The following is a 26,130-nucleotide window of genomic DNA, read 5'->3' as shown; positions in this document are numbered from 1 at the left end:
ACAAATTCCAATCTAACTCAATAACAGATAGAACATTGTTCAGAAACGATTGAACTATCAACTCATCTTAAGTATGAATCGAGAACAGGAGGTAAGTAAAATCAATATCGATCTGTTATTAATCAAATTAAATCGATCAAAAGAATCGTTTATCAAGAACTTTTGAAAAACATGAAACTATACTTATAAGAGATCGATAGAAGATATCAAATGAAAGCGAATCTGTATAAAAAAAATGAAACTGTAACTAATTAGTGAAAGCGATGAAAGCGAATCTGATAGAAGATATCAAACAATTAGTGAAATTGTGGCTCGATCTTGGGTTGAATAAACTGTAAGGGTAATGGATCGTGGGCCATTTGATGAAGAGTATCTAATTATAGATAGGAATCGAAACTGTTCGGGCTCAAACAAATAGATGAATGAATTAGAAAATTGATTTTGTTTTGATTTGGGCTTGTGAATGAATTAAAATGAATCAAAATGATTTTAATTCAAATTTTGGACTTGATAAAAAAAATTTGGATCTTTGATGGGGTTTTTCAATAAAAATTTGATCTAACGAGTCAAACGATCACAATTCAAAAACACAGCGTACGATTTAATGAGATTAAGAGAGATCATAGAAAGAGACTCATCAAAATTGCTCAAATTGCGACAAAATTTGCCAAACCAAGAATCGTTTTTCAAAAATCACCTTAATCTTGAAAATCTCACTCTGATATCAATTGTAGAATAAAAGAACATGGTTTGGCATGCGGAATTAAAGTTTGCACAATTGAACATAGTGATTTGGGTGCTAAAATATATATTTAATCATAGTAAATGAGTACAAAAAGGGATCTAGTCTAGAACTTCATAAATATCTCACTCACTAATCACTATGACTACATCTCTCAAGCATACCTCTACAAGTGATATGAACCCACCTTATATAGAGGTGTTTACATGTCTCTCTCTCACTCTCAAATACTCATTAGTCATATGGCTAATGCACAACATGCAAGTGGGTCTACAAAAGTCAAACCATTTACAAAGTCATATGCGGAGAACTTTGCACCCCAACACGGTTACAGAGTGTTCTTGCTCGCATGACATAATGAGAAAATCCAGCTTCTTGAGATGCTTGAAGGCGACTGTGAGAGAGGAATAAAAAGATAGGGTAATAGGGAGATAAATTTTAGTTTTTTTTTATTAGTAAAATCAATTATTAAATATAAAACAGACAAAACTTCAAGAATGGTCCCTATGTAATGGAAAAGACTATTATACCCTCATATAACAGAAAAATTGGTAGGGTTACCCAAAAGGACATCCATTAAAAGATTTTAAACCAGATGTATCATCCTTGATGACCTAAAAAGTTAAGGAATGAATTCGATTTTTCTAAAAATCATAAGGACCACAAGATTTTCCTTATTATTATTATTATTATTATTATTATGTCATTTTGTTTTATTTATTTGTGTTTTAGAAAAAAAAAAAAAGTATATAGTTGTATCTTTATTTTACCAATGATGTTATCTTATTTATTTTTCAATAAAATGATTAAGAATAATTATATGTGTATTTGTGTGTGTGTGTTGTGTTTTAAAACATGTTCTTATTTATTTGTAAATTTTTCGATAAAAACATCTTTATATATATATATATATATATATATATATATATATATATATATATATATATATATATATATATATATATATATATATGTGTGTGTGTGTGTTTGTATGTGTCTTAACGTGAGATAGTTTGAATAAAAAAATAAAACAATAATAGTTTGAATAAAAAAAGATAACCTGTTCATACGAAAAAATAACATAATACAAAAAAAAAAATATACTGATAGTTTGAATGAAAAAAAAAAAAAATAACATATGAATAATCGGAATGAAAAAAAATAACAAAAGAATAGTCAAAACGAAAAAATAACACCGGATGAAAAAATAACGACCGAAAAAAATAATACAATAAGATACTAAAAAAATATATAAAAAAATAACACGGTTGTAATCCAAAAAATAATAATAACAATAATAATAATATCTAGAAAAATATCATATAAAAATTAATTAATTATAACTATCTAAGGTTGCTTTAACTTGAAATAATAATATTAATCAAAAAAGAAAAGGAAAAAATGAAATAAATCAATAAGTCTAAAACACGAGGCATGAAAAGTAAAGCAAAGAAAAGAAAAAACGATTGAGAGTGAGAGGGGGGAGAGCTCCGAAGGTCATCGTCATCGGCCGATTGTGATCGTCTCTGCCACCTCCGTCCAATCGAAATTAAGGCCTCCCAAGGTTTCTCAATCCAATAGAAAGGTACTCCTGACTCCTGAATTCCTCATTTCCTTTTCCCGCGCATTTGAATTTCTCCGATAATAAATACTAGGGTTTGCTTGATCAGGTTTCCAGTTTTGATGGTTTTATGATATGCATATAATTTCAATTTTCAAACCACTGTTATTCGCACTTGTACGTTAAACAACATACTTGTAAAAACTAAAAAGAATACCCGATTTTGCATAAACCAGAGAATGTAACGCAACCCTCTAGGGTTTCTAACCACGGCATGTCAGCTGTTTAGATTAACTGTCTCTTGTTTTATATGTTAAAATCATAAACTTTTCGGCAGTTTATACTGATTAGATTGATTATTTGTTAGGGTTTATTGTACATGTACAAGTAACCTCTCTTTGATTCTTGTATTTTTTTTTTTCTTGTTTAGAGAAGTGATGGCATTGGCAGGTAGAGAGCATGTTGAGTTTTCATCTTTAAACTCTGAATCAAGCAGCCAAACAGAACCAAATTCAAATCAAGACATGAATCATATCAATTCTCCTTCTATAGATACTGATATATTACAAGCACAAGAACAAGAGCAACTTGGTGAGGTCACTAATTCATGCATTCATGAATCAAAAAATAAAGACCCCAAAAAGGAATTGGATGTACTTTGGCGTAGAGTAAAGACAACAGCCTCATTATTGAACTACTTGAAATCAAAAGCAAAAAAAACAATGACAAATCCCCATTTCGCCCTCACCTCCCAATCCCATGACATCACAAACATAGATTCTTCCAATTTCAACTCCCCATGGATAGACATAAATACCCTTCAAGAAGAAGAAGAAGAAGATTGGGTTTACATGAATGAAGTGGCAAAGACTGTGGAAATGATCACACAGGTGATGGAGTCTCTTGTTGAAAGGGTAATAATGGCAGAATCAGAAACCGATATTGAGAAACAGAAGGTGGCAATAAGTCAAGAAGAGATTATGAAAAAGGAAATCCAGGTTGAGATAATGTCTGAGAAATTAGATGAAATGGATCGATTTGCAGTGGATACAAACTGTGTTCTGAATGAAATGAGACAGTGGGTTGACAATTTGGTTGAAGAAACATCAAGACAAAAGCAAAGGGCAACACAAAATGAACAAGAACTTATTCGTGTCAAACAGGATTTTGAATCTTTGAAATCTTATGTTAATAGTCTTATTAGTGTAAGAGAAACACTTGTTTCTTCAGAAAAACAGTTTCAAACAATGGAGAAGCTTTTTGAAAGGTTAGTTATCACTTATTACTTATTACTCTTGTATAAACTCAAAAAAGAAAATGTAATTTACTTTTTGTGTGAAATGACATTTACGCCCTTGTGTGAAATGAAGGTTGATTGCAAAGACAACACAGCTGGAGAGTGAAAAGAAGCAGAAAGAAGGGGAAGTTGAGAGATTAATGGAGGAGAATTTAAGATTGAATGGTGTTTTGGATCAAAAAGAGGCTCAATTGTTGGCTATGAATGAACAATGCAAGTTTATGGCTCTAAGTGGGTCCCATATCTGAGTTTTTACTGAAATTTCTAGATCATTAATATGTAAGGGAATATGCTGTTGTTGCTGCATTTGTATCAAAAACATAATCCATTTTTTTTCAATATAAAGTCAAAAAATATATTTTATGTTCATATGCAGACATTAGATGTGACATCTAAAATTTTCTAATTCGTTATATGATTAAGCAATGTGAATTGATTAAGTATTGGGTATTTAGGCTCTAGAAAGACTAGCCTATGTTTTATTGGGTTAAAATAAATCATAAAGCAGAAAAATTTTACTACTTTGATTTGATAAGATAGAGGGTATTTGTAGTGATTATTAAAACTTATGAGGCATTTTGGGATTATATAGTGAAAAATGAAATAAGTACAAATTTGTGGGGTTTTTTTAATTGTTTCGGATCCAAAGAAAATGAAAAAAAAAATGTGGTTATTATATTTTATTTTTTTTGAACGGTTAGACATCATAAAAAAGAACTAGCGTTTTGCTAGAACAAAAAATTACATAAGACATAATAGGGTTTTGCAACCACAATAACCAACTAACTTTAAGTTTTTGGAATCTAAACATAAACAAGATTGAAGGAGATGGCAATTATATTGCCAAAAAGAGTATCATTTTTCATCTTCTTGGTTCCAAATGTGGCATGAGTTCCGATATATCCAAATATATCAAAACATGGTCAACATGATCGATTACATAATATTCTTTTTGGCTTTCGACAACTTCAACACACTTATACCATGCCGACACTTCATCTTCTAAATTGACATTAGAAAGCGGTATGTCACACTACATAAGAACAAGAGCACGAATTTACGATGCTACCTTACAATCCGACCGAGTCTCACAAATTGGACAAAGGGTAGAGTGGATATCTATACCTTTATTAGAAAGATTCGCTCTAGAGGGAGGACGATTTAAAGATAACCTCCAAGAAAAAATATATTTTTTCTTAGGAACATAAGGACACCATCTCGTAGGATTATCTTAATTATCTAACTCCAAATCATCACCGGTTTGTCTGCGGACATCAACGATTGAGAACTTATCCTCAAGTTCTGTGGCTATGTGTCATATTCTTCTCGAAGCATAAATGATCCCAAGCAAGCAATGAATGAGAGACACGAGAAAAGGAAAGAGAAAATATGGTTAATAATTATTGAAAGAAAAAGAAGGAGAATGTTAGGAAAACCATACAATACTTGTCAAGACTCAGAACATATCTGATGTTACTTGCCAAGTTCTGATGATCCTTGTTAGGAAGTAATGCGGATAACACATGAAACCAAAAGCACACAAAGACACAATATTTACATAGTCCGGTCAAGATGACCTACGTCTACGAGCAGGGAGGGAGTATTATTTATTTACATAGTTCTCAAACAGAGATTACACGTACAACCGATTCGACCTACTCCCAAAGGATACAAAAGACACGCCAAATGAATTAGCAGACATCCTTATTTATAGTGAAGGGATTAGACCTAGAACCCTAGTGAGCCAAGGCTATTAGCCCATAGGCCCATGAATGGTGTCAACCAATCACAATCCGTCGCACAGTAGCTTCTAGAACATTCATCTATGACATACAACCTATGAGTATCAGCAACACATATGATATCTAGATGCAAGTTTGAGGAGTTCATATCCCTATTCCTCCAATGTTGTACCCTTGGGGGCCTATATGTAAGAACAAATCAGTCCATATGATCATTTGGGGAGTTCATACTCCTTCCACCAGACACATTGATTCATATTGGTTAGGAAGTTCATACCCCTTCTTCCTTCAAGGTTGTACCCTTGGGATCCTTTGAGCACTACCTCGCGATTGATTATATCGTCCTCATGGTGCCTAATATAGTGTCTGGACGATTTCAGTATGCATGAGGCACCCTTTCCCGATGCATATCATACCACACATATAACATGATATGCAATGAACAATGTCAATTTCCATCATATGAAATAATTTCTAATCATAAATAATTCATAAGGTGCTATTAAATTAGTATTATATAACATTTTATAGTATGAACTGTCATAATGAAAAACATAGTAGTTTTATTACATGTACCCAAGCTTAAAAATTCATTTGTACTCAAGTAGGGATATGAGCATTAGGTTTCAGCTTGGTTAGTATATGAATATCATTTAAATAGGTTATGTTGGTAAAAGTTACTAACAAACGTTGCTGTTTGGGTAAAAGGGCTTGTACTAATACAAAATTTGCCTAGAATAAGTAGTAAATGAAAGTTACTCCATGTTAAAATCATTGGATTTTTGCCAACAATCATTGAATTTTTAGGCAAACCGGATCAAACAAGATTAAGGAACGTTATGAGAAAATATGAGAAGTTAATGCAAAAAAATATCTTTAATAACTTACAAAACATATCTTTGTTAAGTTTCAAATCAAATTTTGAACAAGAATAATTAACTATTAAACGAATGTGTTGTTTTTTTAAAAAAAAATAGCTAAAAAGAAAAACTAAAGAAACTAAAAAAACAAATATCTTAATCTGTTTAATAATATATTATCCAATAAACCTATTAAAAGGTTTTTGATGATTGTTGATTGAGTCGGATCAGACAAGTAAAAAAACATATCAAATGTTTTTAATTGTAGTATCAAACAGTATGAATCTGACTGAATCAACTTAACCTTTTACATGACCTAATAAAAAACATATCAATCTGCCCTAAATCATAAACAAAACACCATTCTCCATAAAGCTAACAAAACCAATTCTAACTTTATATATTACTATTGGGATCTCAAAATAAACAAGTAAGACCTCTATTTTATGGGATAATATAGTGTTTGAAAAATAAAAAAGTTCGAAGTTATTTGATGAGCACGAAAAAAAGACACGCTTAATTTATAAAAAAAATATTAAATTAATGTTATTTAAGTTATTTGATTTAATCAAATAAAAATAGGGTTAAGTGAACCCAAACCAAATAAAGTTATACTAACACTTTATACTATACTAATACTTTTTACTTAAGATTAGAGTATAATAGGATAGACTTGTTCCAAACATAAATCTTTTAACTTTTTTTTTTTAAGGTTGATGGGTATGGGTCTATGTCATAGCATTATTTTTTTATCATCTTATATTTTATATCATCCTCCACACCACATCATTTTAGATAAGAAATTGTCATCACACACTACACTATCTTTATTGGTTGAAAAATGATTAAATTTAAAAAATAAAAATAAAAAATTGAATCATTCTCTCTCCTCCATATGCGTTGAGTTATATTGTCTGCTCAACGCCTCTTAACATAACATGGTAAGGATGGTGTTTCAAAAGCCTTAATGTCATTAAGGGGGTGCTAAGTAGGATACTCGACACCTAGGACCCATAACGATAAGCCTAATAAAAATCATATAACTTTAATTTTTGTCTATAGTTTGACTTTAACCAAAAAGTCAAATCTATCCATTTAAGCTAACTTGTCATTTCTAAACTCAATATTTCAAAATGCTTATTTGATGTCCCCAACTAAATAACAATAGTATTTCTTGATCGAAACTCAATTTCAACATATATCAAACATATGCCAAGTAATTCCACTTTCATAATAGATGTTTGATTATATCAAATGGTGAAATCCATCATATTCGATTAATTTTTCATTTTTCATAATAGATGTTTGATTATATCAAAAGGTGAAATCCATCATATTCAATTAATTTTCCATTTTGACTCGACCTTTTGAAGAATATAAGCTTTTGAGCATTTACCAAGCATTCTTTATACTTGCAATTAACCATGTCCATCTATCTAATGTATAACATATAAGAAGCAACTTAAACATCATCATCTTTAACATATGCATTTCAAGAACTACAAATTTCCATTAACAAATTGACTTAGGGATTTAAAAAACACCTTCAATTTTCTGTCCAATAAAAGAAATAGAAAGCATTGAGTTGTTCCAAACAAGAAATGGATTAGCTTTTTTATACAAATGTAGCAACAACATATTCCCCTTCACATTAACAATTGACATTTGATCTAAGAATAAAAGTTCCAGAAAAAAAAAAAAAAAACTCAAATATGGGAACCACTTAAAGCCATAAACTTGCATTGTTCATTCATAGCCAACAATTGAGCCTCTTTTTGATCCAAAACACCATTCAATCTTAAATTCTCCTCCATTAATTTCTCAACTTCCCCTTCTTTCTGCTTCTTTTCACTCTCCAGCTGTGTCGTCTTCGCAATCAACCTTCATTTCACACAAGGGCGTAAATGTCATTTCACACAAAGAGTAAATTACAAGTACTTTTTTTGAGTTTATAGAAGAGTAATAACTAATAAGTAAATAACTAACCTTTCAAAAAGCTTCTCCATTGTTTGAAACTGTTTTTCTGAAGAAACAAGTGTTTCTCTTACACTAATAAGACTATTAACATAAGATTTTAAAGATTCAAAATCCTGTTTGACACGAATAAGTTCTTGTTCATTTTGTGTTGCCCTTTGCTTTTGTCTTGATGTTTCTTCAACCAAATTGTCAACCCACTGTCTCATTTCATTCAGAACACAGTTTGTGTCCACTGCAAATCGATCCATTTCATCTAATTTCTCAGACATTATCTCAACCTGGATTTCCTTTTTCATAATCTCTTCTTGACTTATTGCCACCTTCTGTTTCTCAATATCAGTTTCTGATTCTGCCATAATCACCCTTTCAACAAGAGACTCCATCACCTGTGTGATCATTTCCACAGTCTTTGCCACTTCATTCATGTAAACCCCATCTTCTTCTTCTTCTTCTTGAAGGGTATTTATATCTATCCATGGGGAGTTGAAATTGGAAGAATCTATGTTTGTGATGTCATGGGATTGGGAGGTGAGGGCGAAATGGGGATTTGTCATTGTTTTTTTTGCTTTTGATTTCAAGTAGTTCAATAATGAGGCTGTTGTCTTTACTCTACGCCAAAGTACATCCAATTCCTTTTTGGGATCTTTATTTTTTGATTCATGAATGCATGAATTTGTGACCTCACCAAGTTGTTCTTGTTCTTGTTCTTGTAATATATCAGTATCTATCGAAGGAGAATTGATATGATTCATGTCCTGATTTGAACTTGATTCTGTTTGGTTGCTTGATTCAGAGTTTAAAGATGAAAACTCAACATGCTCTCTACCTGCCAATGCCATCACTTCTCTAAGCAAGAACAAAAGAAATACAAGAATCAAAGAGAGGTTACTTGTAAAATAAACCCTAACAGATAATCAATCTAAACATTATAAACTACTGAATCGTTTACAAGTATGTTGTTTAGCGTACAAGTTCGAATTACTGTGGTTTGAAAAATGGAATGATATTTACATCGTAAAACCAACCAAACTGAAAACGTGATCAAGCAAACCCTAGTACATATTATTGGGGAAATTCAAATGCGCGGGAAAAGGAAATGAGGAATTCAGGAGTCAGGAGTACCTTTCTATTGGATTGAGAAACCTTGGGAGGCCGTAATTTCGATTGTAAGGAGGCGGCAGAGACGATCAGAATCGGCCGATGACGATCACCTTCGGAGCTCTCCCCTCTCTTCAATCTCTTTTTTTCTCTGTTCTTTTGCTTTGCTTTTCTTTTCTTGCTTTGTCTTTTAAGACTTTTCTTTTTTTTGAGTAATCGTCCTTGTAGTATTGTCTAATATGCGTGTTCGTCCCTAACTTTTGACTTTTGTTATTTACGTTTCTATGATTTAGTTTTGTTTGCGGCTTTAGTTCATGAGACATAAAATAACTATAATATATTTTTAAACAAATGTTCTGCTATGCATTTATCCTTAATCTAAAAAGATAATTGGAAGATGAAATGACACTTTGTGGTGTTTTGGATCAAAAAGGCTCAATTTTTTTTTTCTTTTTCTTTTTAGAACAACTTGATTTGTTTGTTGATTTTGACCGATTGAATCTAATTGACGATCGCTATACTTCAATTGCAGTTTGGTTGAAGAATGTACATAAACAAATTCCTGTTTTTGATCTATTTTTGAACGGTAATTCTGATTTATTTATATGTTATCTCCCTACCGATTTGAACTTGTTTTCTCTTGCTATCTGCTCCTTAGAATGATGATTTTGCATTGAGATTTTCTGGATTGATGTTTCAATGGAAGAAGATAGAATTCTCAAGAGCCTTTTCTTTTGCCCTCCAGGTGTTTGATAGAATGCTTAAGTCAATTTTTCTCCATGTTTTCCTTTTGTTGCAACTTTATTTTTCTACATCCATTCATATTGATACCTCGTCTTCATGATAATGTAGCGAGCTATTTCAGTGCACACTAGTAGTGTGTTGGTGTGTCATTTCCTTTTTCTCCTTTAAATTTATGCATCATAGGTTAAGCTTTCTCGAGGCTTGCTTTCTTTTATGGCTTCTTCTTCTACAATTTCAAATGGTATTTGTCTGTGCCCGTTTAAAAGCTTCCATCGTTGCCCAAATGGTGAATTTGGAGGTAAGGGGATTGTCCGTATGATTTCACACTTCAAAAGGCATCATCTCCTAACTGGAGATCGTAAATGTGTTTTGTGTGAAGCTCTTTCTACTGATGATGGGTTTTTTTTATGGCGGTAGAGGACACATTAAAGGCTTTTAGTCAATGGATGTCTAGGAAGTGTATGACTTTACATGCTACTAGTCATGTTTTTCGTCACCTGGATGGTCATGTTCGTTTTATTATAGGGGTTGACGTCTTGAGTAGTTATATTGTTAGTATTTCAAAGTTGTCTACCAAAGATACCACATCAAACGTTTTGGGGGTTTGGTTTTAGATGTTGGGCCCCTTGATCGTGTTCTTAAAGAACCTATCACTACTGTCAAAAGTATCCCCCATAGTTGCCGCCTCACTTTCTCTCAGGCATTGAAAACAGTTCTTTACAAGGTGATTGCCCTACCAATTTCTGTTGATGCATGGTTTAGTATGTTACTTCTTCCTCGTTGTACGTTGCAGGTGTTTAGGTCCAAGAATAGACAAGAATGTTGTAACATCATGATTTTTCACCTAAATTTGTCTTTTTATTTTAAACACTTTTAACCAAAATACGTTAGCGGAAGTCTTATATTGAATTTTATGAAAACATCGCCGGTGTTACCTATTGAAACATGAAGTGATCCTCGGCAGCTAAAAGTGTGTTGAAATACTGAAGACATGTTTTGATTGATGCGGTAGAAGCTTTTGTTGAATGATCACTTGCAAAGACCATGAAGATAATATTGAAGACTTGGAATACCAGAGTGAAGGATGATGACCCAAAGAGAAGCAAGTTTTGTCTTTTGTATGCCGAAGTGTCAGAAAAGTAATGTTCACCTTTTCTGACATTGTTTGTTAGATGAGTTATGTTAGTCCAAGCGTGGCAAGCATGGCCGCCTGACTTTAGAATATATATTTTTTTATCATGTACCATGTTTTGCTATAAATGGATGATCATGTTGATTGATCTAAGTACCACTTCCTAGATTTTCAGTGTATTACTCTTATTGAATACAAGTCTTCATTATCTTAATTATCTCTTACTTATGTTGTTCATGATTTACTAACTTGTGTTTGAATGCAAACCTTGTTACGATTCAACTAAGTATTATTATTTACTTATGTTTACTGATTAATCTTGTTGCTATATTTATCTCCTTATCATTCCGCATATTTCTTCATTGTTGAGCTTATCAAAAGATCCATTAAGATTAACTTATATTTCCACAAATCTATTCAAAATTCTTCTCTCAATAATTGGTATCAGAGCCATAGTGGTTGCTTTTTAATTTTCTTTAAAAAGCACAACTCGTTTTCAAAAGAAAATTTCTAATTTAAAACGCTTTATATACCACCTAGCATATCTTTTTCAAAATCTAAGGAAATATGGAACAAGCTTACTCTCTAAATATATCTAACAGTGTTAGAGGTTTTAATCAAGCTCAATACTTGTTACAAGTGAATATCATCACTGGTCTCAACGTATGGAAAGATATGTGAAAAGACGTGGTAAGGGAGTTTGGAGATCTGTGGAAAAAGGATCACATGTACATGTCCTTACTCCCATTATCACCGATGAAACTCAAAACAGACTTGGAGGCAGTCGAGCTACCATGAACAGACCTACCAACGATAACATTGAAAAGATGGAGAAAGATGAAATTGCTTTCTTTGAAATCTCTTGTGGGGTTCTTCGTAATAGTTTTGATCTTATTATTAACTGTAAATCAGGAAAAGAAATTTGGGATGTTCTTAAAAATCTTTATGAAGGAAATGAGCAAGCTCAAGACAAAAGCTGACCACTGCCCCGAACAAGTTCAAAAACATCAAAGCTCTACCTGGTGAAAGTCTTGATGATTCCTTCAAAAGATTCAACGTCATTATAGCCAAACTCTCAAATGCAAGCATCACTCGAAGTGATCATGAAACAAACATGTAGTTCTTAAATGGTTTAGGAAAGCAGTGGACCATGGCAAAGATTATAGTTCAAGGTGACATCATGATCAAAACTCTATCATTGTACAGGCTCTACGGTGAATTACAAGATCAAGAGTCTACAGTGATGAAAGATTGCATGGATCTAGGTGGACCGCTCGCCTTGGTCGCCCATTCACAACAGTCAACCAACCGATCTCCTTAGTATCATCATAATGGAGAGTCATCATACCAAACCACATATGATGACATACTGCTGTCATATGACCCAGAGATGCAACCTGATGATGAAGAAGCTTTTCAACACGCATTAGCCCTTTTCAGCCAATAGTTCAACAGACTCCCTCCACCTAACTACCGTAAAAATCAACAGTTCACTAAACCTCCTTTTAACCACAACTACAATCCTCAAAACAACTCCAAATCAACACTATCCTCATCCCTCCATATATCCCAGAAATCCACCATTTCAACCACAGTCTCAAAACACACCTTTGATGCTCACAAATTCCAAAAGAAGACAAATAATCAGATATCGCAGATGGCACCTAAGAGAAGAAAGAAACAACTCTCATATTCCATAAGTGTTACAAGGAAATTCACTTCGCAAGAGACTGCAAAGCCACCATTATGAAAGACAAAGCATTATATCTTAGAATGGATCGAGAAGTTGAATACAAGGAAAGGGTTGAGAAAGCATTTGTAGCACAAGTAAGGAGAGACCATCACGTATGGTCTTTGGGAGATGAAGATGAAGACAATGACAACAACAGGATACGGGACAAATGTGTCTGGTTGCAAAGAAAAAGGAGAACACCAAAAAGCTAAAGGAAAACTATTGCTTCATAGAAAAGGAAGGGAGCATTAGCATCGTCGAAAAGGTAAAATTTATTATTCAGTCAAACAGTTATGACATGCATGACTATGAACCACATCTAGAAAAACTTCTCAAACGTGTGTTGACCTCCTTTCATATTATAAAAAGCCTTGGATGAAAAGAACATAGCGACTCATGTAACAAACCGTTATTTCAAACTTATGTAATAGTGTAGGTCAAATTGTACTTCTTTTTAATTAAATAAAGAGAAATTTTGGCATACTATGTATATTTTCATAATTGACCCTCAAAAATAAATTATTAAATAATCTTAATTGGGTTAAACCAAGTGATAGAGATTGTAATAAGGTTTCCAAAAATATAAAGAGCACTAAAATCCGAGTTATAATGAAGAAGTTATGACCAATCGAAAATCCGCGACAAAACCGGCAAAACACTGTTCAGTGTAAAAACTGAATTTTTGATAAAAGGCTTTCTAGCCTTAACAATCTAAATGAAAGTTATAGTTTATGTTAAACCGAGAACTTTCATAAAAAGAACGCCAAAATCTGACTTCGTATGAGGAAGTTATGATTTTTCAAAGTTTCAGTATAGAAGTGTACAGCTAAAAACTCGAAATAAAGATCGACTGGTTTTTAGCCGACACAACCTAAACGAGAATTGAAGGTCTCGTCATTAGTAGTACAACGATAAAAAGACAGACAAAAACGGACGTCGTATGAAAAAGTTATGAATTCATAACGGATTCACGTCCCGGTCTGTTTAAAATAATAATATAAAAAAATAAATTCAAAATTTGCCGACGAAGTCTAAACGAAAGTCGTAGAGTATAATTTTAGCTACGCGTGCATATAAAGAACGTCAAAAACGGAGTTCGTATCCTACTCGGACAGCCTCGCAAGGAGACACACCGAGGATGCTCCTCGCACACGCCTCGCACCACCCTCGGACACCCCTTCGCACGTGGCCTCTTTTCATTGGACCGAGGGCTAGACCAATCCGAGCCTACCACCTTCGAACCGAAGCCGCTTCCCTTCGCAGAGTGTCAGCTTCGCATAGCCTCGCACAAGCTTCGGATCCGAGGCTTCGGCCTATATAAGGCATGCGAGGGTTTCCGAAATTTTTACACTTTTCACCCCAAATTTTATTCTCTTTCACTTTTTCCACACCCTTAAACCTATATACAACCCTTAAAGCCCCGGTATCAAGACTCGAGCCTGAAGTAAGTCGTGAAGCCCCGAAATTCTCGAGAATTCATCCTCTCTCCTGTCAAAACTCTGCCCGATTTGAGCCGGTTTCTCGACAAATAAATTCCTTTTCGTGAAACGAAACCCTGTTCGAATTACCACCTATCAAGTGAGTTCATACCCCCGTATTTTCATAATTTCTACTGTTTTAAGGGGGGGAAATTCAAGTATAACACAACAACTTTGTGTTATAAATAAATGATTTCAAATCACGATAAAATGATTTTAAAGCATCGAAAATACTTCAAATTTTGAACTCTTTTATAAACTTATATTTTTCCCAAATATACATATTTGTATATATAATTTAATATAAATAAGATTTAAAAGGCTTAGGACTAATAATTCATTCTAGGCCCTTTTCCTTGTTTGGATGTGGACTTATAGTACCAGTTATTTGTTCGAAGGTCGTTCCAATTTTACTTATATTTAAAATTGTTTATGTATATAAAATTAAAAGTTATTTCATCAGTTAATCACCCTTTGTAACATGTTGAACAAAGGATTACATGCAAAAATAGTTATTTACAAATTCATAAAGTACATATAAATTATAATAGGTATAATTTATGATACATAGAGCGATAATTCATATGAATACACAGTTTTACATGCAACAAGGGTTTTAATTCAAAACAAATCAAGGGTTTACATATATCAAATACATGTTCGGGATATGAAGTCAAGAACATACTGTCAATCATTTGTTTCAGAATGATTGGGTTTTCATAATTAATATACATGTAATGTTTATATGTTTTTTATGAGACATTCAATTCAGGTTGTTTAGATTCAGTTTAGACAACCAAGGTAAAGCCCTGACATTACAACTAGAATCTCTAGTCCGGGGATCGAAACAAGTTGTGTGTAGATCTATATTGGGATTGAAAACCCCGCACTCAGGCTGCTAGCTACAATCAGGCATACACGCCAATGAGTGGAAATTGTTATCAACAGTTTAAGCGCTCACAAGGCGTTTGTTTCAGGCGTTCATGTCTTAGTATGGTTATAATAACTCATTAAAAAGATATTAACCACACGTTAGTGTATAACAACTAAAGTACATCTTCAAAGTACCAGTTTACAAAATACAAAGTACAATGGTATACTACAGTTTTCAATAACAGCTGGTGAAGCCAGGCACACTCTCAAATACAAGTTTTACAAATACAATGGTTTACAAATAGGACGGTTTTATGAGAATAAAACTACTTTTCACATACCACAGAAAATATGGGATTTTCTAGAACGGTTTTCTTATTCAAAACACAAAGACACCTATGCAAACATAAAGACTTATGTACTCACTCAACTTATTGTTGATACTCTCTTTTCAAATTACTTGTATTCTCAAGGGAAATAATAACAGGTACTCCCCGAGATTTTTGAGAAGATGGAGCCATTATGAGTCTTATCTTCTTCCTTTGTATAACTGTTTTGGTTTCAATATACAATGATTGAACACATGTAAATATTATACTTTTAAATACAATGGTGGTTTGTACTTTGATTACTATGATGCATGTGTTGTGATACTACAAATGAAGTCCTCCACCCCCGGACGTTTCCGCCGTCTGGTTTGGGGGTGTGACAGATTGGTATCAGAGCATTGTTTATAGTGAACTCCGTATATCAATCCATAAAAGATATACAAACTATAAATACATTGGGGCTAAGAGCTCTGACTACAAGTACACTTATAAAGAATTTTAAGTATTTTTAAAGAAGTATACTAACCCACATACCTACAAGTACATAATCATAAGAACTTAAAAGTATTTGGATGTTGAACATTACAGTTAAACCCGGGCAGTTATGTAATCATATCTAGAATTAATATAGCCTGATCAACTATATTGATTTCAGACATGACCAACATGTGTTTGGGAGTGATAGTAGTGTTGTGACATGTCTAAAACTTACCAACTACGAAAGAAACTCTAAGAATAGAACATAAAATACTATAAGAATATTATAAACATCGATACGCTTTAGTTTTCTTTTCAGGCATTTCTCATAACCTCATTCTCGTACAGACACAATGGCAGGACATCATCTACTAGGGGACCCTTATTTTCCAAATCATGGTAATTAAGGATGGATAGAGGAAGATCCGGAGGAAGATCCGGAAGAGGATCCAGAAGAATATTCAGATGAAGAACCGTTTGAGGACAACGTATCAAGCGGTACAGATACAGAGCCACAAGTCTGCAACCCGGGGATACATCCCCCGAGACAAGAGGAAGCAATCCCCATACCCGAGTGGGGCCAATACATAAACTATTAGAGTCGACAAGACGGCCAACGCCCTCCCTACGGAATGGCACCGGGTTTTTATAATGTCTCAGAAGGAGGAACAGCCGACAGAGCTCTTCCAGTTATAGTGAACCGAATTGCCCGAAAATTCGATCAATCAAGGATGTCAATCAATCGTATCCTAGAAGTGAATGCGGCTACGCAGGCTAACGCTGCTGATATCCTTCGTCTTGACGAGATGCAAGATGATACCCAGCACCATACTGAGGCCCTTCAAAGGCAACTTAATGTTGTTGAATCAGAAATCAAAGAACTAAGGGAGCATCAAGCTACCCAAGAAAGGCACTGGAAATCGCAAGACGAAGCGGAACCCAGTAACCGTCGCAGCAACCGTCGCAACTAGTGTTTACACTATATTTCTAGTTTAATACACTGAATGTATAGACTACTTTCAGGACATGTACAAAATCAAGCATCAATAAAATAATAAGCACCTTAATTCAACAAGAGCTATTACAATTTTCACAAACCTTCCATTCCAAAGTTTTGGGATTAAGGATATGTTCCAGTGTTGTTTTTCATACTTTTCGATACGACCGCGAAAGATTTTATTTTCGGTGGGTCGGTTTAATGTCGATACTTTCATAGTATTATGGACCTGCTTGAAGGTCACATATATAGATTACATAGATATCAACACAATCGACATGTATTTAGATACTCTTTGAAAAATAACCACTCCAATTTATATTATCCTATTGCAAGTTATACTTGCAGTGGACATTTATTTTCAATTCTTTACAAGATTCTTGTTGAATTAAGTGTTTAAGTTCAGAGATATCAAATTCATATTCATTCTTGATATCCCATTATCTTTTTATTGACTTTTATAGAAAAAAGAGATGCCTCCTCGTAGGAATCCAAGGCGTAACAATGAACTGGAAGCACCGACGCCACCTCCACCACCACCCTCTCAATTCGATGCTGCCATGTTCCAAGCGGCAGTCACGATAGCTGTAGCGACTGCCTTATCTAATATCAATGTTGCTGGTACTAGTGGGTCGGGAGTTGATCCACGTCCTTCTAACCTTGTCAAGGGTCATGAGCACTCGAGGGAGTGCACTTATAAAGACTTCTCGAATGCCAAACCCAGGACCTTTAATGGAACTGGAGGAGTAATGGTTTTAAGGCAGTGGATTGAGAAGATAGAAGCAGTCTTTGAAATTTGCTCCTGTCCAGAGGGTAGCAAAGTTAAATTTGCTGCCTTTACTTTCTTAGATAGAGCCCTAACATGGTGGAATGGCCGTGTTAAGTCACTAACTTTGGTAGTGGCTAATACTATAAGCTGGGAGAACCTAAAAACCATGCTGATGCGTGAATACTACCCACGAGGGGAAATTCAGAAATTAGAACAAGAACTCTGGGGTATTACTATGGCCGGTGCCGACATAACGACTTACACGAATCGATTCTGTGACTTGGCGATTCTGTGTCCGGAAATGGTTGCTCCAGAGAGCAAAAAGATTGAAAGGTATATTTAGGGACTGTCGCCCCAGATACAAGCAAGTGTCATTGCATCTAAACCTGTCACCTTTGACAGTGCCAAGGAACTGCACAGTCACTTATTGACTACGGAAACCATCAAAACTCTGTGGTTACTGCCCCAGAACAACCTAGGGAGAACAACAACAACATCAAGAAGAAGGGTTGGAACAAAAGGAAGGGAAAATCTCCTCTGGAACCTTCAAAGAAGCAACAAATAGTGGCATTCCATGCTACTACTATGCCTGCTACCATATCTACTACTGCACCTATTGTTGCCCGTAACTACCCCGCACCAACTTAGCCCTATGCCGGTAGTCTCCCTGAAATGCAGTGTCGTAACTGCAACAGGAAAGGGCATACTGCCCGATTCTGTCGAACACCACCTCAACCCTTTAACCAAGTACCTGCCGCTGGAGTAAGTTGAGCATGCTACCAATGCGGTGATGTGGGGCATTTCAAGAAAAATTATCCAAAAGCTGGAAATGCCAGTGGGGTTGGGAGAATTCTAGCACTAGGTCACGAAGAAGCGGTGGCAGACCCTGCTGTGGTCACGGGTACGTTCCTTCTCAACAATACTTATGCATGCATTCTTTTTGATTGTGGTGCCGAGAGGAGCTTCGTGAGCCATAACTTTAAACATCTACTAAACCAGAACTCCCAACCACTAAATAAAACCTTCACAGTAGAAATGGCTAACGGGAAATCCGAATCCACCAATGATATATACATAGGATGTACCCTTATGTTAAATGACTTGTCTTTCCCAATAGACCTTATGCCGGTCTCTATCAAAAGTTTTGACATCATAATAGGTATGGATTGGTTGTGCCCCAACCATGCCGACATCCAATGTTATGAAAGAGCTATTCGTTTGAACTTGCCAACTAACGAAACTCTTATTATCTATGGCGACAAACCCGAAATGAACCTTCAGATCATTTCTTGCATCAAGGCACAAAAATACCTTCGCAAGCAGTATTGTGCATTCCTAGCTCATGTGGTAGACAAAAAGCTAGAAGTGAAAGATATCGCAAGCATTCCTGAGGTCTACAAGAGACTGAAAAGCCACCATTAAGAAAGACAAAGCATTATCTCTTAGAATGGATCGAGAAGTTGAATACAAGGAAAGGGTTGAGAAAGCATTTGTAGCACAAGTAAGGAGAGACCATCACGTATGGTCTTTGGGAGATGAAGATGAAGACAATGACAACAACAGGATACGGGACAAATGTGTCTGGTTGCAAAGAAAAAGGAGAACACCAAAAAGCTAAAGGAAAACTATTGCTTCATAGAAAAGGAAGGGAGCATTAGCATCGTTGAAAAGGTAAAATTTATTATTCAGTCAAACAGTTATAACATGCATGACTATAAACCACATCTAGAAAAACTTACTCAAACGTGTGTTGACCTCCTTTCATATTATAAAAAGCCTTGGATGAAAAGAACATAGCGACTCATGTAACAAACCATTATTTCAAACTTATGTAATAGTGTAGGTCAAATTGTACTTCTTTTTAATTAAATAAAGAGAAATTTTGGCATACTATGTATATTTACATAATTGACCCTCAAAAATAAATTATTAAATAATCTTAATTGGGTTAAACCAAGTGATAGAGATTGTAATAAGGTTTCCAAAAATATAAAGAGCACTAAAATTCGAGTTATAACGAAGAAGTTATGACCAATCGAAAATCCGCGACAAAACCGGCAAAACACTGTTCAGTGTAAAAACTGAATTTTTGATAAAAGGCTTTCTAGCCTTAACAATCTAAATGAAAGTTATAGTTTATGTTAAACCGAGAACTTTCATAAAAAGAACGCCAAAATCTGACTTCGTATGAGGAAGTTATGATTTTTCGAAGTTTCAGTATAGCAGTGTACAACTAAAAACTCGAAATAAAGATCAACTGGTTTTTAGCCGACACAACCTAAACGAGAATTGAAGGTCTCGTCATTAGTAGTACAACGATAAAAAGACAGACAAAAACGGACGTCGTATGAAAAAGTTATGAATTTATAATGGATTCACGTCCCGGTCTGTTTAAAATAATAATATAAAAAAATAAATTCAAAATTTGCCGACGAAGTCTAAATGAAAGTCGTTGAGTACAATTTTAGCTACGCGTGCATATCAAGAACGTCAAAAACGGAGTTTGTATGCAAAAGTTATGAATTTTACAAGTTTTGGCAAAAAAATAAAGAAAAATAAAAATACCCGGGAAAATTCGCATGAACAGTACCGCCACGTCACCCTTCGCATGCGAGCCTCCACGTGTCGGCTGCTGAGTGGACCGAAGTATCGCGTGTCATCTCCTGATTCGGCCACCTCTGCGGTCCAATCCTACTCGGACAGCCTCGCAAGGAGACACACCGAGGATGCTCCTCGCACACGCCTCGCACCACCCTCGGACACCCCTTCGCACGTGGCCTCTTTTCATTGGACCGAGGGCTAGACCAATCCGAGCCTACCACCTTCGAACCGAAGCCGCTTCCCTTCGCAGAGTGTCAGCTTCGCATAGCCTCGCACAAGCTTCGGATCTGAGGCTTCGGCCTATATAAGGCATGCGAGGGTTTCCGAAATTTTTACACTTTTCACCCCAAATTTTATTCTCTTTCACTTTTTCCACACCCTTAAACCTATATACAACCCTTAAAGCCCCGGTATCAAGACTCGAGCCTGAAGTAAGCCGTGAAGCCCCGAAATTCTCGAGAATTCATCCTCTCTCCTGTCAAAACTCTGCCCGATTTGAGCCGGTTTCTCGACAAATAAATTCCTTTTCGTGAAACGAAACCCTGTCCGAATTACCACCTATCAAGTGAGTTCATACTCTCGTATTTTCATAATTTCTACTGTTTTAAAGGGGGAAATACAAGTATAACACAACAACTTTGTGTTATAAATAAATGATTTCAAATCACGATAAAATGATTTTAAAGCATCGAAAATACTTCAAATTTTGAACTCTTTTATAAACTTATATTTTTCCCAAATATACATATTTGTATATATAATTTAATATAAATAAGATTTAAAAGGCTTAGGACTAATAATTCATTCTAGGCCCTTTTCCTTGTTTGGATGTGGACTTATAGTACCAGTTATTTGTCCGAAGGTCGTTCCAATTTTACTTATATTTAAAATTGTTTATGTATTTAAAATTAAAAGTTATTTCATCAGTTAATCACCCTTTGTAACATGTTGAACAAAGGATTACATGCAAAAATAGTTATTTACAAATTCATAAAGTACATATAAATTATAATAGGTATAATTTATGATACATAGAGCGATAATTCATATGAATACACAGTTTTACATGCAAGAGGGTTTTAATTCAAAACAAATCAAGGGTTTACATATCTCAAATACATGTTCGGGATACTAAGTCAAGAACATATTGTCAATCATTTGTTTCAGAATGATTGGGTTTTCATAATTAATATACATGTAATGTTTATATGCTTTTTATGAGACATTCAATTCAGGTTGTTTAGATTCAGTTTAGACAACCAAGGTAAAGCCCTGACATTACAACTAGAATCTCTAGTCCGGGGATCGAAACAAGTTGTGTGTAGATCTATATTGGGATTGAAAACCCCGCACTCAGGCTGCTAGCTACAATCAGACATACACGCCAATGAGTGGAAATTGTTATCAACAGTTTAAGCGCTCACAAGGCGTTTGTTTCAGGCGTTCATGTCTTAGTATGGTTATAATAACTCATTAAAAAGATATTAACCACACGTTAGTGTATAACAACTAAAGTACATCTTCAAAGTACCAGTTTACAAAATACAAAGTACAATGGTATACTACAGTTTTCAATAACAGCTGGTGAAGCCAGGCACACTCTCAAATACAAGTTTTACAAATACAATGGTTTACAAATAGGACGGTTTTATGAGAATAAAACTACTTTTCACATACCACAGAAAATATGGGATTTTCTAGAACGGTTTTCTTATTCAAAACACAAAGACACCTATGCAAACATAAAGACTTATGTACTCACTCAACTTATTGTTGATACTCTCTTTTCAAATTACTTGTATTCTCAAGGGAAATAATAACAGGTACTCCCCGAGCTTTTTGAGAAGATGGAGCCATTATGAGTCTTATCTTCTTCCTTTGTATAACTGTTTTGGTTTCAATATACAATGATTGAACACATGTAAATATTATACTTTTAAATACAATGGTGGTTTGTACTTTGATTACTATGATGCATGTGTTGTGATACTACAAATGAAGTCCTCCACCCCCGGACGTTTCCGCCGTCTGGTTTGGGGGTGTGACAGATTGGTATCAGAGCATTGTTTATAGTGAACTCCGTATATCAATCCATAAAAGATATACAAACTATAAATACATTGGGGCTAAGAGCTCTGACTACAAGTACACTTATAAAGAATTTTAAGTATTTTTAAAGAAGTATACTAACCCACATACCTACAAGTACATAATCATAAGAACTTAAAAGTATTTGGATGTTGAACATTACAGTTAAACCCGGGCAGTTATGTAATCATATCTAGAATTAATATAGCCTGATCAACTATATTGATTTCAGACATGACCAACATGTGTTTGGGAGTGATAGTAGTGTTGTGACATGTCTAAAACTTACCAACTACGAAAGAAACTCTAAGAATAGAACATAAAATACTATAAGAATATTATAAACATCGATACGCTTTAGTTTTCTTTTCAGGCATTTCTCATAACCTCATTCTCGTACAGACACAATGGCAGGACATCATCTACTAGGGGACCCTTATTTTCCAAATCATGGTAATTAAGGATGGATAGAGGAAGATCCGGAGGAAGATCCGGAAGAGGATCCAGAAGAATATTCAGATGAAGAACCGTTTGAGGACAACGTATCAAGCGGTACAGATACAGAGCCACAAGTCTGCAACCCGGGGATACATCCCCCGAGACAAGAGGAAGCAATCCCCATACCCGAGTGGGGCCAATACATAAACTATTAGAGTCGACAAGACGGCCAACGCCCTCCCTACGGAATGGCACCGGGTTTTTATAATGTCTCAGAAGGAGGAACAGCCGACAGAGCTCTTCCAGTTATAGTGAACCGAATTGCCCGAAAATTCGATCAATCAAGGATGTCAATCAATCGTATCCTAGAAGTGAATGCGGCTACGCAGGCTAACGCTGCTGATATCCTTCGTCTTGACGAGATGCAAGATGATACCCAGCACCATACTGAGGCCCTTCAAAGGCAACTTAATGTTGTTGAATCAGAAATCAAAGAACTAAGGGAGCATCAAGCTACCCAAGAAAGGCACTGGAAATCGCAAGACGAAGCGGAACCCAGTAACCGTCGCAGCAACCGTCGCAACTAGTGTTTACACTATATTTCTAGTTTAATACACTGAATGTATAGACTACTTTCAGGACATGTACAAAATCAAGCATCAATAAAATAATAAGCACCTTAATTCAACAAGAGCTATTACAATTTTCACAAACCTTCCATTCCAAAGTTTTGGGATTAAGGATATGTTCCAGTGTTGTTTTTCATACTTTTCGATACGACCGCGAAAGATTTTATTTTCGGTGGGTCGGTTTAATGTCGATACTTTCATAGTATTATGGACCTGCTTGAAGGTCACATATATAGATTACATAGATATCAACACAATCGACATGTATTTAGATACTCTTTGAAAAATAACCACTCCAATTTATATTATCCTATTGCAAGTTATACTTGCAGTGGACATTTATTTTCAATTCTTTACAAGATTCTTGTTGAATTAAGTGTTTAAGTTCAGAGATATCAAATTCATATTCATTCTTGATATCCCATTATCTTTTTATTGACTTTTATAGAAAAAAGAGATGCCTCCTCGTAGGAATCCAAGGCGTAACAATGAACTGGAAGCACCGACGCCACCTCCACCACCACCCTCTCAATTCGATGCTGCCATGTTCCAAGCGGCAGTCACGATAGCTGTAGCGACTGCCTTATCTAATATCAATGTTGCTGGTACTAGTGGGTCGGGAGTTGATCCACGTCCTTCTAACCTTGTCAAGGGTCATGAGCACTCGAGGGAGTGCACTTATAAAGACTTCTCGAATGCCAAACCCAGGACCTTTAATGGAACTGGAGGAGTAATGGTTTTAAGGCAGTGGATTGAGAAGATAGAAGCAGTCTTTGAAATTTGCTCCTGTCCAGAGGGTAGCAAAGTTAAATTTGCTGCCTTTACTTTCTTAGATAGAGCCCTAACATGGTGGAATGGCCGTGTTAAGTCACTAACTTTGGTAGTGGCTAATACTATAAGCTGGGAGAACCTAAAAACCATGCTGATGCGTGAATACTACCCACGAGGGGAAATTCAGAAATTAGAACAAGAACTCTGGGGTATTACTATGGCCGGTGCCGACATAACGACTTACACGAATCGATTCTGTGACTTGGCGATTCTGTGTCCGGAAATGGTTGCTCCAGAGAGCAAAAAGATTGAAAGGTATATTTAGGGACTGTCGCCCCAGATACAAGCAAGTGTCATTGCATCTAAACCTGTCACCTTTGACAGTGCCAAGGAACTGCACAGTCACTTATTGACTACGGAAACCATCAAAACTCTGTGGTTACTGCCCCAGAACAACCTAGGGAGAACAACAACAACATCAAGAAGAAGGGTTGGAACAAAAGGAAGGGAAAATCTCCTCTGGAACCTTCAAAGAAGCAACAAATAGTGGCATTCCATGCTACTACTATGCCTGCTACCATATCTACTACTGCACCTATTGTTGCCCGTAACTACCCCGCACCAACTTAGCCCTATGCCGGTAGTCTCCCTAAATGCAGCAAGTGCAATTTTCACCACATCGTAAATTGCCCTGAAATGCAGTGTCGTAACTACAACAGGAAAGGGCATACTGCCCGATTCCGTCGAACAACACCTCAACCCCTTAACCGAGTACCTGCCGCTGGAGTAAGTCGAGCATGCTACCAATGCGGTGATGTGGGGCATTTCAAGAAAGATTGTCCAAAAGCTGGAAATGCCAGTGGGATTGGGAGAATTCTTGCACTAGGTCACGAAGAAGCGGTGGCAGACCCTGCTGTGGTCACGGGTACGTTCCTTCTCAACAATACTTATGCATGCATTCTTTTTGATTGTGGTGCCGAGAGGAGCTTCGTGAGCCATAACTTTAAACATCTACTAAACCAGAACTCCCAACCACTAAATAAAACCTTCACAGTAGAAACGGCTAACGGGAAATCCGAATCCACCAATGATATATACATAGGATGTATCCTTACGTTAAATGACTTGTCTTTCCCAATAGACCTTATGCCGGTCTCTATCAAAAATTTTGACATCCTAATAGGTATGGATTGGTTGTGCCCTAACCATGCCGACATCCTATATTATGAAAGAGCTATTCGTTTGAACTTACCAACTAACGAAACTCTTATTATCTATGGCGACAAACCCGGAATGAACCTTCAGATCATTTCTTGCATCAAGGCACACAAATACCTTCACAAGGAGTATTGTGCATTCCTAGCTCATGTGGTAGACAAAAAGCAAGAAGTGAAAGATATTGCAAGCATTCCTGAGGTCTGCAACTTTTCCGATGTATTTCCCGATGATCTTCCATGGGTGCCTCCCGAACGACAAGTCGAATTCCGAATCGACCTAATCCCTGGAGCTACCCCTGTAGCCAAATCCCCCTATCGTCTTGCACCTTCCGAGATGCAGGAATTATCCAGCCAACTTAACGAACTCCTAAGAAAAGGTTTTATAAGACCAAGCTTCTCACCTTGGGGAGCATCGGTTTTGTTCGTAAAGATGAAGGATGGATCATTCCGCATGTGTATAGACTACCGTGAGCTGAATAAACTTACCATCAAGAATCGATACCCTCTGCCTCGCATTGACGATCTGTTCGACCAACTTCAAGGGGCGAACTACTTCTCGAAAATAGACTTAAGATCCG

At 35.6% G+C, this 26,130-nt stretch overlaps 2 protein-coding genes across 3 annotated transcripts; one reads left to right on the top strand and one right to left on the bottom strand.

Moving 5' to 3' along the window:
- Positions 1 to 2,167: 2,167 nt before the first annotated feature.
- Positions 2,168 to 3,969, top strand: LOC111915396 (uncharacterized). The gene is made up of 3 exons (XM_023911057.3): positions 2,168 to 2,327; positions 2,734 to 3,570; positions 3,674 to 3,969. Exons 2-3 carry the CDS (start codon positions 2,741 to 2,743, stop codon positions 3,846 to 3,848), a joined length of 1,005 nt encoding a protein of 334 aa, XP_023766825.1. The 5' UTR covers positions 2,168 to 2,327; positions 2,734 to 2,740; the 3' UTR covers positions 3,849 to 3,969.
- Positions 3,970 to 7,734: 3,765 nt separating this feature from the next.
- Positions 7,735 to 9,459, bottom strand: LOC111915397 (uncharacterized). Of its 2 annotated transcripts, none has more exons than XM_023911058.3 (3): positions 9,302 to 9,459; positions 8,189 to 9,025; positions 7,735 to 8,083 (listed from the first exon to the last, which is right to left on the bottom strand). In XM_023911058.3, exons 2-3 carry the CDS (start codon positions 9,016 to 9,018, stop codon positions 7,909 to 7,911), a joined length of 1,005 nt encoding a protein of 334 aa, XP_023766826.1. In that variant the 5' UTR covers positions 9,019 to 9,025; positions 9,302 to 9,459; the 3' UTR covers positions 7,735 to 7,908. The 2 variants fall into 2 exon arrangements, with proteins under 2 accessions (XP_023766826.1, XP_023766828.1); XM_023911060.3 differs by having other exon boundaries at positions 8,189 to 9,005; positions 9,302 to 9,455.
- Between the last annotated feature and the right edge of the window lie 16,671 nt (positions 9,460 to 26,130).

Source organism: Lactuca sativa, chromosome 4, assembly GCF_002870075.4.
Source record: "Lactuca sativa cultivar Salinas chromosome 4, Lsat_Salinas_v11, whole genome shotgun sequence".
Lineage (NCBI taxonomy): Eukaryota > Viridiplantae > Streptophyta > Magnoliopsida > Asterales > Asteraceae > Lactuca > Lactuca sativa.
Note: the sequence above shows the minus strand (reverse complement) of the source record. Positions and strands in the feature narration are given on the sequence as shown.